This window comes from Excalfactoria chinensis, chromosome 16 (assembly GCF_039878825.1).
Source record: "Excalfactoria chinensis isolate bCotChi1 chromosome 16, bCotChi1.hap2, whole genome shotgun sequence".
Taxonomy (NCBI): domain Eukaryota; kingdom Metazoa; phylum Chordata; class Aves; order Galliformes; family Phasianidae; genus Excalfactoria; species Excalfactoria chinensis.
This window is the reverse complement of record NC_092840.1, coordinates 8,575,028-8,589,068: the sequence shown is the minus strand read 5'-3', so window position 1 is coordinate 8,589,068 and position 14,041 is coordinate 8,575,028. Positions and strand designations below refer to the sequence as shown.

The 14,041-nt window shown below is 40.2% G+C and overlaps 1 protein-coding gene across 3 annotated transcripts in view; it reads left to right on the top strand.

The window, feature by feature from the left end:
• Positions 1-14,041, top strand: part of TMEM132D (transmembrane protein 132D) — a 192,759-nt gene that overhangs the window by 148,958 nt on the left and 29,760 nt on the right. For all 3 annotated transcript variants that reach the window (XM_072350881.1, XM_072350880.1, XM_072350882.1), the window contains one exon: positions 9,279-9,422. In XM_072350881.1, the coding sequence (XP_072206982.1) occupies positions 9,279-9,422 (144 nt within the window). The remainder of the gene's footprint in view (positions 1-9,278; positions 9,423-14,041) is intronic.

The window sequence follows — 14,041 nt, the reverse complement described above, 5'->3', positions numbered from 1 at the left end:
TGCTAAATTGCATTGCTAGAATCTCATTGACGTCTTTTCTTTGAAGTGATCTCCTAGAGCTTTCATTTTGTTGCTGGAAATCCTGACATCATATCCCATCGTCTGCCCCTGACAGAGCTGCAGACCCCTGCAGGCATGAGCTTCCACATTCAGCTCCTTCACCGCAGGCCTGAGAATCAGAAGAGCCTTCATGCTGGCATGTCAATCTGAGAGCTGAGATGCTGACCCTATGTGTGAAGTTTTGATTGGGTTTAGCTAATTTTGCCTGACGTGTCTCTACCAGTCTCCCAAGTCTCAGCAATTCAGTAGCATCACACAAAGTATATTGGTATACCTTCAGCCCAGCTCTCTTAGCCCTGTTCCTCTGAGAGGCCCTCCGTAGGCAATAGGACATCACTGTCCTCCCTGTAAAGATGTCTGCTCAGGGAAAGCAAGGAATCCCTACCCAAATTTGTTGGTTTGCTTTTTTGAGGAAACCTTGATAATCAGATAAAGCTGTCTGCTGAGAGACCAAAATCAAGTATGCAGACACAGCTTCATGGAGTTACAGTTTGGAGCCCGTGAATTAATTAGCAGTTTCTCCAAAGAACTATAGCCTGACGATTCACAGCCTTCATAGCTGCTTGACTTTGATAAACAGGCAACATACATGTCAGCTTCCTGTGATCATAGTAGCACTGCAAACCACCAAAAAACAAAGTGGGACTTGCCAAAAGCAAGCCAACACAATTCCTAAATGCCAGACATTATAGCAAAATGTCATTTTAAGCAAACAAAAATTTGCATTTACTCAACAGATAGGGGAGAAAAAGTGAACTTGCATGTGAAGAATTTGACCCCTCACCTACCTGAGAGCAAAGGGAATCCAATATGACTTGGGCAGCTTCCTGGTACTCTTACAAACTGTTCCATTCCTGAATAGTAGCAAGGCTCTAAACAAGAGCACTAAAGGCAACATGTTCTATCACCCCAGTTTTGTTCTTGCAAAAACCAAAACAAAAACCAATCAGTGTGATAACAGGAAGGACTGACAGCCTGTGTGATCATCCCATGTTACTTTTTTCTCTACAGCACAACCCAGCTGTTGGTTGTTTTCTCTTTTTAACTGGAACGTTGTGATTGCTGTGCTTTGTATTTATATGCAGCTTCATTTCACTGCTTGTCCTCACCCAATTGTTCACTTCTGGAGCAGAACCTCCTCTGTCTCCGTCATAAGCTGCATTCCAATGCAGTAATGTTCTTAGCTTCAAGAAAGACTGTGTTTTGAGGACTGTAGAATCAAACAGTTTGAAGAGTAAATATGCCAGCAGAGCTCTTAGTTTATGCTGTTATGTTTGTCTTACAAAGAGGCTATGTGCTGTTCCAGGAAAGAACTGGACATCAGAGTTTATTTTTCTAAGGCTGTTGCAAACTCTGTTTGGAAATACTTGTATGTCAGGTATGGCATGAAATGAAGTTGTTGGTGTTAATTCAGGAAATGGGGTATAGCTTATAATACTCAGCTTTGGAAACAACTGCTGCCCATGCTGTATGCCTGCTGTGCTCTTAGTGAAATCCCACTATGGAACTGCAGCCTCTGAGCCTAATTCGTTCCGAGAAAAGCAAATATTGATAAGTTGGCTTCAGTGAGGATGCACCTGCCTGCAAGGCTAATAAGTTGGCTTTATGTCTTTGCTGAGCCACCATTCTATCTTGGTCAGGCTGCAGGTGCTCTGCTGCATTTTCATGGTGACTCTTGGAAACCCACCAGCTTGGTTTTGTGTGACCTTTTTGGCCCATTAATATTTGACTGAACTTCAAAGAGGAGTGTGCATTCCTCCTGGACCTTCTGGATTGCTATTATAATTTCCCTCTAATTCCTTTGTTTGTGATGTTTCCTGGACTGAAATACCCCAGCAGTCACAATATCTCAGAAACAGGAAATAAATAGACAATTCTTGGTTTGGCACCTGTAAATCACTGAAAAGGTGGTGATTGATCCTCAGAAGAAAATGATTATCTGTCAGGCCTACTAGAGAGGCTGCTATATTTCATCATTAACTTTTAGCAGCCTTTGCAGGTCCTGCATAGGGGACTTAGGATTTTAATGTCACTGATTCTTATAGTATTTAAAGGAAGATTTTTTTTCCATAGTATAGAAAATACATGGTTCTGTGAAAATTGAAATATAATTAACCTTGCGGTTTATATTGGATTTATTTAATTGCTAATATTGTTTAGTAAGAATTTATTAGTTAAACTCATTATTTTTGTTTACACTTGCAGCTGAAAAGGCAATTTGAAAGAATGTTTTTTAGCTGACAAGTCTGGGGAGGGCTGCATTATAAAACAGGGTAGCAGGGCTGGAAATTATTTTCATGTTTGGAATAAGCTTGTGCGTGATTTGTGCACGGCTGGCTGGAGGGTGTGTGTGCGTGCATTGCTCTTACAATTCAGCACTTGCTTCTTTTTGCGTATGCTTTGGCTTACTAAAGGAGAAATTCACTTCAGAATAAGATGTATCAATAAGAGAGGTCATTCTTATGCAACGTATGTCATGAAGCCAGCAGCCTCCCCTTGAATTTGCAGGAGACTGTTGCTGGCTATTCTCTTCCTAAAAATTCCCTTAGTCTTGACTCTCAGATACTGCCCTGAAATTGGAAATGGTGTGAATGTGACCTCTCAGAACAACAGTATGAGATGGTCCTTGTCATGTCCCAGGAGCTGGGTCTCCTGCTGCATCTTCTGTGGACAGCAAAACACACCTCCCCTGTGTAACAAAAGTCTTACGTGAGTCCCTGAGTTGTGTCAGTGATCTGGGATTACAAACCAAGGGGGTGAGAGGATTAATCAGTAATAAGAGGTTAAATGCATGTAATGTTTGGAAGAAAGTGACTCTTGTGTTACTTCCTCTCTATGCCAACAATTTTAGGCTTATTATCATATGTAAACGAGGTAGGAAAAATAATTCAGCTAGTCAAACATGGATTTTGTTTGGCTTTGATACAACTGCCGACAACCTGAAATTTGTTTGTTTGCTCAAGCTGAAGTTTCATAATGTTCCTAGGCAATGTAAACACAGCCCGGAAATTGGTCCCCCACCTCTCACCCCAACTGTGCCTCCCCAGACCCTCCCCATGTCTGGACCCCCATCTGAGGAGTGGTGCTGTGAATCAGAACAGGAAATGGATCTGGCAGAGCCCCCCCCCCCCCCCCAAAGCAACAGAAGAGATTGATTTTTGGCCACATGGGTTCTTTATTCTTGCTGGCTCTGTATAAGCATTGATTCTGCCCCAGTGGAGGAGGTATGAGACAGTGGCTGGAGAAGACACCCCCCCTGTTGCATGGCTTTATGAACTTTTCAAGGGATCACAGCCTGAAAAAGAAGGAAAAATATATTCAGACATTTATTCTGCCACCCATTTCTTTCTCAGCCAAGGTTTTGCAATCGCATTTTGCTATTAAATATATATATATATATCCATTTTTCCCTGTCTAGCAGCTGTGTGAAAGACTCAGAGTCAGCAGGTAGATATATCCAGAGGAGCACACACCTGGGTTTCATTTTCTGTTCCTTTTTACTCTGTGTCCCGAAGCTGAGCACATCTGAGCTGTCTTGCTGGTACTGAGTAAAAGCAAAAACCATTTAAGTAGCAATTTCTTAAATAAAACATAATTAATATGCTCTTCTATTCCCCTCCGATCTTCCATTCCCACTTCAGATTTCACTCTTCACAATGAAAAGTGCACTCATTAAAACAAACAGTTGGTTTTGATGTTCGTGTCAGTATTCTCACATTTTTGCATTCAGGTTTCATCACTCTCAAACAGGCAGCACTGTCAGCTCTTTCATTTATATTGCAGGCTTCAGAAATGATTTGGTGTGTGTTTTATTTTCTATCTGCGGTTCCTTTGGGCATAGGAGAACTGCAGCTAATTTTTCCAATTCTCCTTTCTATTTTTTTTTCTTTGCATCCTAAAAGATTAGGAACCACAAGGCAGGTAAGGAATTCAGAGTTCTTTCATTTACTCCAAGCTTTTAGACCAAACACAATGACATTTTAGGCCTGAGCTCAAGCTGTTTGCAAGCTCAGATCTGACAATAATGTAATACAAGCAAGGAAATTTGCTTTGGAGCATTTCAGCTCCTCTCTACCACTGTGTATCTAGCCTCCCCAGCTGCTTCTAAAACTTGTACTTCAGCTGCCATAATCTTATCATTAAAGGTGGATTTAAGTTTTAAGAACCTATGAACAAACCTTTGTACTTGCAACCAGAAGCTGGGAGATGACTCTGCATTTAAGGTGCAAGCTCAGCTTTACTTCCGTGTCGGCTGCTAATCCGGTACAGCCAAGTGTTGGGTGCTGTGACCTCCCAGCAGCTCCTTCAGAGGTGCATCTTTATTGCTCAGCTGCTGCTTTCTGACTTCTCAAATCCCTCCTATGTTGTTGTTTTTGTTTCCTACCCTTGCAGTGGTAGCATAAGGAAAAATGCAGAGTTTGACCACATCCGTGAGGATGTCAAGCATTTATACTTTATTGGTTTAGAAGCTTACTAAATTTAAACAGAAGCATTAACATGGCCTTAGGCTCTCTTGACAGTTATAAACTCTTCCTTGGGGGGATTTCGGTAATGCTTTCTAATCAGCTTAAGGAGTTAATTAAACAGCTGTCACTTAGCTTCTTAATTCTGAGACTTGATGCTAAATAAGATTTGAAATTAGTTATGCATGACTGAGGCGTGGATCCTCTGATACAAATAGGATGGCTTGGCTGCTAGCTGAAGAGGAGGAAAATCTGGGCCTTTAGAAATAAATAATGGGAATATTCGTGGTGGTACCCTGGATTAATGCTCTAATGGCTGATTAATGAAAACAACAGCGACAGCAATAACACTATGAGGAAAATGGAAGGTTATAGTGTCCAAACAGAGCGGAGTTCTGGGCAGCCATTCATTCCCACTTGCTGGCATGCCCTGTGCTTCAGGAGATTTCCGTGATGATTTTGGTCTCCTCTCTATTGCAGTCTGTCGATGGCAAACCCAAAAGCCAAGATACATATTGAAAACAAAAAGAACCAAGCATCGTTTTAGAAGCTAGACATTTAGCCTGGAAATAATGTATTCTGCTGCTGTAATCAGAAATGTAACTGGAGGTCTGCTGTGCTTATGAAACATGATTTGTAGAGCTGCAGTGGCTTTATAATACTTTTTTCTTCCTGTTTACTGTGGTAGGACAAGTATTCCTCCTCCTGAAGGGTATGAGCTGCAGATCAGCCCGAGTTGTTCTGAGGAAATATGTCTGGAGGTCTTTTTGGAAAGCAAGCTGGTGCCTTCCTACAGCTGCTTGTGGTGGTGTGAGCCTTGTGAGGGCTAACAGGGATTCAGCATTACAGCCTTCTGAATCTTGCTAAATACTCCTGGAAAAGAACGCTGACAATCACTACCAGCTTTTTTCTTTGCCTTTAACTGTTAAACAAAATGTTTCTGGTATAAGGCTGATGTGGAGACTCGAAGCTGAGTGTGAATCGGTCGTATATTTATTTATTTTAGAAGTCATTATTAATACAAACATTAGAAAACAATGTTTATGGGGAGAGAAAAAAGGGAAGAAGAGAAATGCCTTATGATTTATAAAGATATTGTTAAAGTCCTTTCTTTCACCCCAGGAATTATAAGGCAAGAGATATCCGAAGGGAAATTAAATTGCAGAGAAGCTACCAATTAAAACTGAAAGACTAATAGGTGTTCCCTTCTGCATATCTACTTAAATAGATACTTACCGTGTGTATCTTCTGAATATGCTGCTGCTGGAGGGCTTAATATGCTCAGTTATTTAATATGAATCTCTTCAGTAGGCAGAGAATGCTCACTCTAGAATCTTCTTGGGAAGTATTACCATTTTTGAGCGCAGTAGTAATTTCAGAATAAAGATTACCTGGACTTCCATTTCTATTATGAGAGAAAAATGTTTTTCTCTGATTGCTCTTACTGTTTCCTTTGCTTATTTTAGGAGATCCATATATGTGAGTTATGCTATGTAATGGTTAGGGGAAGATGGGCAACTTTTTAATAGCTGCTCAGGGAATCGACCTTATGTGGTCTGAATACTTAGCTGTAGCTTTGCAAAACCTGTAAGTATTCCCATCTTGCAGTGCCCTAATGTGGTATCTCACATAATCTGTGTTAGTTATGGATAAAGAAAGTAATATTTCTTCAGACTATTTCGTTATCACTTAAGCAGCAAAAAGTAACACTTTTAAATTAGAAACTATTTAGATTTATAGCTTTTACATGCTGAGACTCTGATCCATAAATCTCCGTGTAGCTAAATAAGCATCATGTTTGTTTCCTCAAATGAAATAATTTTCATATGCTTTCACCATGGGAACATTAAGCCCTTTCTACCATTAAACAAATGACTGAAAAAAACATTTTACTCTGCCCCCGCTGCATAAATTGGTGTAAATGGTTATTATGCCTCTACGTTGAAGGGAGAGATGCAAACCAGGTGCCTAAAGAAGCCATCCTCCAAACCCCTGAATGTGGAGGTACTGAAGACTCTGCAAACAGAATGCACAGCTCAGTTAGTCCAGCACAGCTGCAGACATTGCCTGCTTGTTTTGTGTTTTTTTTGCTTTAGAGAAGTACTGGGTGACTTGTTTTCCTGGGACTGGGCATGCACCTCCTGATAGAAAATCACTGTAGTTATTTCCATGAACTCAAAACAATAATTTTTTTCACTCCACTTTTCCTTTGGGAGAAGTAAGGGATGGACATCATTATGACTGCCTAAGAATTAGCAGCACTGTCATATGCTGAACACTGTGCTGATGGGACTGAGCACAGTTCTATAAACACTTTGGTCATGAAGTATATGTGAATACAGACAAAAGCTGTAAAATCTCGAATCTGGATCCATTGGTTTTAGAGATAAAACATGATTTTACTTCATTCTCTTAGAATCAGCTATACATACACTTATGTCCTAGTATTTAAGCATTCCCATGAATGTCTTCAGGATTACTGCCATGACTGGTTGAAGTGCAGCTCTATTGGACTGTGGCTCTGGGGGCAAGATGTCATTTATGGAGCTTTGAAGCCAGCTGAGACTTTGGGCAGGCAGAAATTCCCTGTGTGTTAGATACGCTTTTCAAAGGTGTCTGAGAAGGAACACAGGCTAGTTGCAGTAACATAGCTGATGCACTGAGTAATGTGGTTTTGCATGCATTTGCAGGGAGCATCAGGTATTATGTACATTAGAATGAAGTCCCTGTTCAGAATGTCCAAAGCCAGGACTCAGAATTTGGAAACTCAAAAGAAATTCATGAAGCTTTTGAGGAACGTTATCAGTTACTAGTTCTTACTATGGGAAATTACATTTGTCTTTGGTGAGCAGACCTCATTAATCACACTGTTTCAGAGGCTTGGTTATTAAAACTCTCTTTACTTTATAAAATAATTACGAGGTTCATTTTGTAACGTACTGACTGGGGGAAGAAGGGCATTCCTGCGTGGGGGAGCACGTATTTTCAGCTTGGTGCTAGTTGCAAGCAGCTAGGTATGTGCTATGGCCTCAGAGAGTCCCAATGAAATGCAATTCATGCCCAAATGTTTGTAAGATAGGAACCTAATGCTTGGATTCCGTAATTATCACGGATGCTTAATAGCACTTGTTATGTCGAACTGCCCTATTTCCAGCTCAGTGGAGCCTACAGGAGAGTGGCAATTGGATCTAAATAACCTGCATGCGGTAGCTTCGCTGCGAATCTCAGATCTGAAATAAATAAGAGAATCTGGAAAATTAATTGCAAATCCTCTTCTGAGCACAAACGTGCACTCGTGGTAGATGGGCCTTACACTACAGTTCTCATCTTGATATAAATTATAGTTTCAAAATATCCAAAGGGCTTTTGTGCTGAGGGAGGGAGAGGATTTTCATAAATTCTCTTTCTGTGAAATCCTATTTCACCCTCCCCTAAAGATCACGGTGAAGATGGGGAAACTTTAGCAAAGCAGCTATCAAAAGAGGATGAGCTCTTCTCTTTCTTTAAATATTGCTTTGAGTCTGAATAAAGTATCTCTGTATCTTTAAGTGATAAGAAAAGGTCTCTTTGATTTGTACCCTTCAGATGAGAGAAGTCTCAGCTTCTCCTCCTTAGCCCAAGAGGCAGTAGGGGGAGTCATCATCTCCTGGTAACTCAATTTCAGTCTCTTACTTTATTGTCTTCCATGAGTGAAATCAGGTCAATCTCAGAGCTCATAGCGTGAGCTATTTAGGTAATGAGCAGTTAGCACTTGGGGGGCTTTGGAAGCATTTATTTCACAAGAGACAGCTGAAATCAAGAGTCTCTTGTTCTACGGGATAGTCTATGATTCGTAGGCACAATTCTGAAAAGCTGGGAGAACTTTCCAGGAGTGAGTAATATTCTGCAATAAGGAGATGAAGAATTCAGGGACCAATTTGGGCTCCCTGTGTATCTTGGCACAAGTCAGTGGTACCTGCTGTGCATGACTGACATAACATCCAGGTAACTGAGGGTGCTGCTTTGCCCTGTGCTCTTCACATAATCAGAACTGTAGTTTTAACTCCTTTACCATGGACAAGAAGCAACTGCAAACAGTCCTTGCCCATGACTACCCAACATGAGCAAGGATAAGTCCTAAAAAGCCTGGCAAAAGTCTGATTCCCTACTGCCCTGCATTACATTAAGTCCTTTGGGTGAAGCCAAAAAGGTAGCACTCTAATTCCCTAGGTGGTAGGGCAAGAGAACCCAGACCTTTCCTGTCATGAGAGGCACTGCCTCTAGCCCTTGTCACTAGATGTAAACTGGGGGACATGGGCCAGCACTGCATTTTCAAGACCAGCCTAAAGCCTGCATTTATGGCTAGAATTTCTTTTGTATGTATGTTTTTTGGATAAAACAGCCAAACTTAAGGTATGCTATTTTTATGTGATCAGCATGGTCATTAGTGAGCTCCGGATGGAGTCTTCACTGCTGCTAGAAGCAAGAAACTTCTTGTTAGCGTGGTACAGCATCATGCCTTGAGTGCCAGGCTGCTCTGACACTTGATGAGCATTCATGAAAGAGTAATTAGGGGGTGATGAATGTCTTAACAGCCCTAAATCAGAACTGGAAATGTGGTTCCAAGGTTGAAGGGAGGAATTTTTTTTCTTCCGCCTGCCATGTTTGGAATAGTTCTTAGAATCGTCTTTGGAAATTAACGTAATGCTGATTCTAGGTGGTATTAATGAAGTAATAGTGAAATATGCTAATCAAAAGGGGTTTTTTGTCTCTTAGGAAGCAGAGATCCTGAACACAGCTATTCTCACCGGGAAAACAGTGGCTGTCCCTGTCAAAGTGGTCTCTGTAGAAGATGATGGGACTGTGACTGATCTTCTGGAATCTGTGGAGTGCAGATCATCAGATGAAGATGTCATTAAGGTAGTCTCATACTGCTTCATTGCACCAAGGGAGAGGCCCAACAAAACAATGATGTTCTCTAATTTGACAAGTTCTTTCTTTTTCTAACTGTTCTGATGCTGAGAAACAAAGGATTATTATCACTGTTACGTCTAGGTTGGTTCAGTGGAGCAATGAAACAAATGGGAAATTGCATATATTCCAATCTAGGTGTCAAATACTTGCAACTGCCTGTCACTTCCCACCTTTGGAAAGTATTTTCAGAGTTCATGCTACCTCTGCTTTTTACTTTTCAGTTACATGGGTTGTGTGGGGTCAGGAAAGTTGGCAGCTGATCTTGTAGGAAAGAAAATAGTTCCTCTGAAGATAGTTTGCCATACTTGTACAGGAACCATGTGACTCAAAGCTCATGTTTTTTCTTGGTACTAAGCCAGCCATGTACTACAAACACTAGCTTAGAAATTGTGATTCTCTGCAGCTAGTAGAGTCCCCCACAGAAAGCATGTTCATGGACTGGAAGCTACTTGATAAGACACTTGACCAATGAATTTACTCTGTACAATGGATATATAGGCTGATTTTTAAAAGACAGGGAGCAGCAGGAGACAATGCCACTCGTACCTCTTGCTCTCAGTGTATGCTTCTTTAGTAAATGGTGAGGAGACAACTTGCAGGAAGCTTTCTAAGCCACCATTCTTGTTGAAATCATAGAGTCAGGATGGACCCTCAAGAGACGTCCTGATTCATGAAGTCATTCATCTCGTACCAGTAAACATTAAAAGTTTATAAGAAGCCCTGTTAATGGTTCATGTACGTTAGTTGTATTGGAAGCCACAGTCAACCATGATGAATGTTGGAGATACGGTGGAAGGTGTTCCAGCATGGTGACAGAAATGCTGGCTAATACACAGCAGCTTATATGCGTTTGCAAACTCTAGGCCACCCCTTCAGCTGCTGGAAACCACTGTTTTCCCATTAACTTTTGTGAACTGCGCCATATTGAGGACTTGGCCTTTGTGAAATTTGCCTTAGACTAAAGCTGACTGGAATGCTAAGCATTCTTTCTCTTACTTTCCTTCATTTTACTTTAGATTGAAATGGTTGAGGGTATTGTTTATCTCCAAGCAGGCCTCACTGGGCCCCATTAGCTGAAAATGACTCTTCTTGGTGGAGGTAGTTGTCTTTAAAGGAAAGGAAGAGTGCGGGCGCTTATTTGTTACTGTCATATGGGAGAACTGTTGGAAGTTTGATATGTAACTTTATGTCACAGAGGGAATGACAACCTGGAGCAGGGTAATTGAAGAATAGAGCCGGGTATGGATTTAAATGATCTCCCTTGAACTTTTTCTAAACGGATTTAACTTTTTGTCAAAATGATGCAAGGTTGATACTTATTGGACTTGTTTTAAGCAATTTCTTCATGATAATTTCTTTTACACAAGATGAGCTTTTGCAATTTAGAAGTCCATCTTCTCTTACGTTTTCATTTTAGAATCTACTCAGGTCTTCTATTTATCTGAATAGCCACCATGCTGGCATTTTCTGATTAAATGTCTTTCTGACTGTCTTAATCCAGACAACCTTTTTGCTTCTATGGAGCCCCTTAGAATCTGATAAATCTGCCAAATGCAACAAACTGATGAACTGAATCTGAGTTTTAAAATGTAAAGAAATAATTTGTTTTTCTTGCCTTGTACTGTGGAAGTTAATGAGCTAAGTCTTCACTCACATAAATTAATTAACTTTTCAGTTTATTCAGAGAACTGGAAAAATAATTTGAAAGCAAATATATCATTTGGAATATATTTTAAACATTAATTTTATTTTCTGCAGTTCTTGTTTATCAAATTGTTTTGTTTTGGCCTACATAAATCTGCAACTGTTTTAGTATATAATATGTTCATCTCTTACCCTGGCAAAGCAATTAAAGTGGTAGTACTTCCTGTGTATATATCTGCCATCTGTAAATTCATTAATGTACCTATAAAAGTTTGTGTGCTTCTAGTATATATGCCCTTTCACACTGATGCTAATGACAAGACATTCATCAAATAGAAAATCTAGTCAGAGATAAGATGTTCCAGGCTTCTACAAAGATCCCACTAGAGTTCACTCCTCTGCAGCAGAATGGCAGATTTCAGGATCATTAAAATGAGTCACCAGTTTAAAGTGAGCTTTTAATTGAAAACGTCTGAGTTTTCAGTTTACCTGCTCTGTTTCAGGCCAAGCCTTATTTACAGGCATCTTATGTAATGAAGATAAAGTTACACAATTAGTGGCCAGCCTTCAGCATGCAACAGTAATTAGAGTTTCTATTCTCTGGGCATTAGAGAAAGAAAATAAAAAATGGAAGAAAATGTCTGCTTTAAATGCCCATTGAAATATAAAGTTTTAGGTTTCCATGCCTTCACTGTTACTGTTTTTCAATATAATTGTCACATAGCATCTTTTATTTCTCCTTTTTTTGTGGTTTGATGATGAATTTAAGCTCATTTTACCTGCTGGATGTTGGTATCCCCATTCAACTTCCAGTTACAGGAGCCACTATTTTATTTTATATTATTACTCACTTTTTTTCACTGCAGACTTCAAATCACTTCTAACAAATTGCATCTACCTGAACTTGGTCGAATAAGTCAGAACAGAACTTAGCCCACTTCAACAGTATCACTAATGGCCAAAGATGGTGTGAAATGATTTAGCCTACACTGATGGAGCAACCATTCCACAATAAGGGAGGCAAGTTACAGACTGTTTCACAAATGAGAATGGCCCCTTTTTTAGCCTCACCAAAGCACAGAAATCTCCAAAGCATCACTTTTAAGTGCTTTGCATTTTCAGTCTTTTCAGGTAGAGATGTAAAACCAGGTTGTTCCAACCACATCTATGTGGTAGGCAGCTACTCCCAATCAGGTGAAGGCTTAATAGCTGCTTTATTCTGATTGCTCTGGATTGTGTGAAGGAGGTAACAAAGCACACGGCAATTTCTAAGATATTACTGCAGACAAACAGAACTTCCAATAACACTTAGCCTGGTTTTATCTGCAGCAAAATAACTTCTTTCTAACCAAGTGATAGACTTAACAGAAACTGAAGTATCAGAGCATCTAAAATAGCCTGAAGCAAACAGTGTTTTAAAACATTAAACTTTTAGCAGCTGTTTCTTTTCTTCCTTACTCTGCTGCACTTCAGGGGAAAGTTGAGTTCTTTTAAAGTTGGTGGAGTGACAGTGTATGAATTCAGAGGAGAAGATAATCGGGTCCAGGATTTTATCTGCTCCCTGGTTTAGCAGTTTGAGTGCTGTGGCTTCTCTCTCTCCCATTTCCCCTCCTATCTCTTAAGTAGTCACTGACAAAGTGATTTGAGATGCATGTTATGGCTTGATTGAGTTTAGTAGCTCACCCAGTCCAAAGGAAGAAGTCTGTATTCACCCTGGCCTGGGGTTTGTCCAGAGAGGAGAGGCACAGGAGTGAGAAATGCAACCTGCATTGGGGGTTAAGCAGAGCAGGAGATGGAGAGCAGCAAAGAGCAAGCCCCTGTTTCAGAAATCACAGTCTATTCCACTAGCTAACCACAATGTGAAATATTCAGGAGAGGTTGTCACGGAGGTTTTATAACTCAGGGTTCAGAGCACCCAAGTGGAAGGGAAAAGTGGATGTGGTCAGTGTAGTTTGTTGTGTGATATCAAAGAAGATACTTTCCCATCAGCAAATGGGATGTTGTTTAGATTGAACACTTGCATAGAATATGGTTGTTTAGGGCTGAATTTATCATGGAAAAATAAATCTCTGCCTTGGGGTTTGGGTGAAGATCAAGTTTAATCTGCCATGGTTTTCCACAATATAATGTGGTTTTTCTCACCAGCTGAACTGCCTTGTTTCATTCCAAATAACTTTGATCTGTCTTGAAACAAACATTTGATTTAAGCCAGCAAACGGATGTTTTTATCTTCTGCAATGTCTAAACATTTCATTTTGATAGAAAATGATGAAATCATGTCCTGTCATTTCAGCTCAATTTCAGTATTCCTGACATCAGAATCTTTCTGAACTTTTTACCTTAGGATGAAGCAACGGTGAGAAAGAAAATACTTTTCCTGGTCTGATCTAGTAAACAGGATACAGGACAAACTCAGAAGCACACAGTACTCAAAATAAAAGTTGAGTTTAGCTCATATGCTGGTGATGCTGGTTTTCAAGGGAGGAGGAACAATGCCAGTATCTCTCTGGTATGAAGAGCAGGCATAGCAAAGATGAGTTCTGAATGTAGAAGTGATGTAACAGTCCCACATCTCTCAGGAATCATCCAAAACTCACCCAAACCTTTATTGGTGGAGTTGTTTGCCTTTTTCTCATCACCCATATTGAAAATCCTGCTTCAGTTTTTTTCCTGGTGTTGGAAAAGAGGTAGTTTTTGAGAAAAAAAGATTTGAAAGTCTGGAAAATGTTCGATCTCATAGCTTGAGCATTTGTATGAGCTGGCACTGTATAGGCATTTCCCTGCTGTCACATTGTTAGTCTGATGCCATCCATGTGGAAGGCTTATCCTGGTCCTGTGCCTATGAATCCCTCTAGTGAAGATACTTGGGAACTGTGGTGAATATGATCTTCCAAGTGTTTTGCCTATTTCTGAGAGTCACA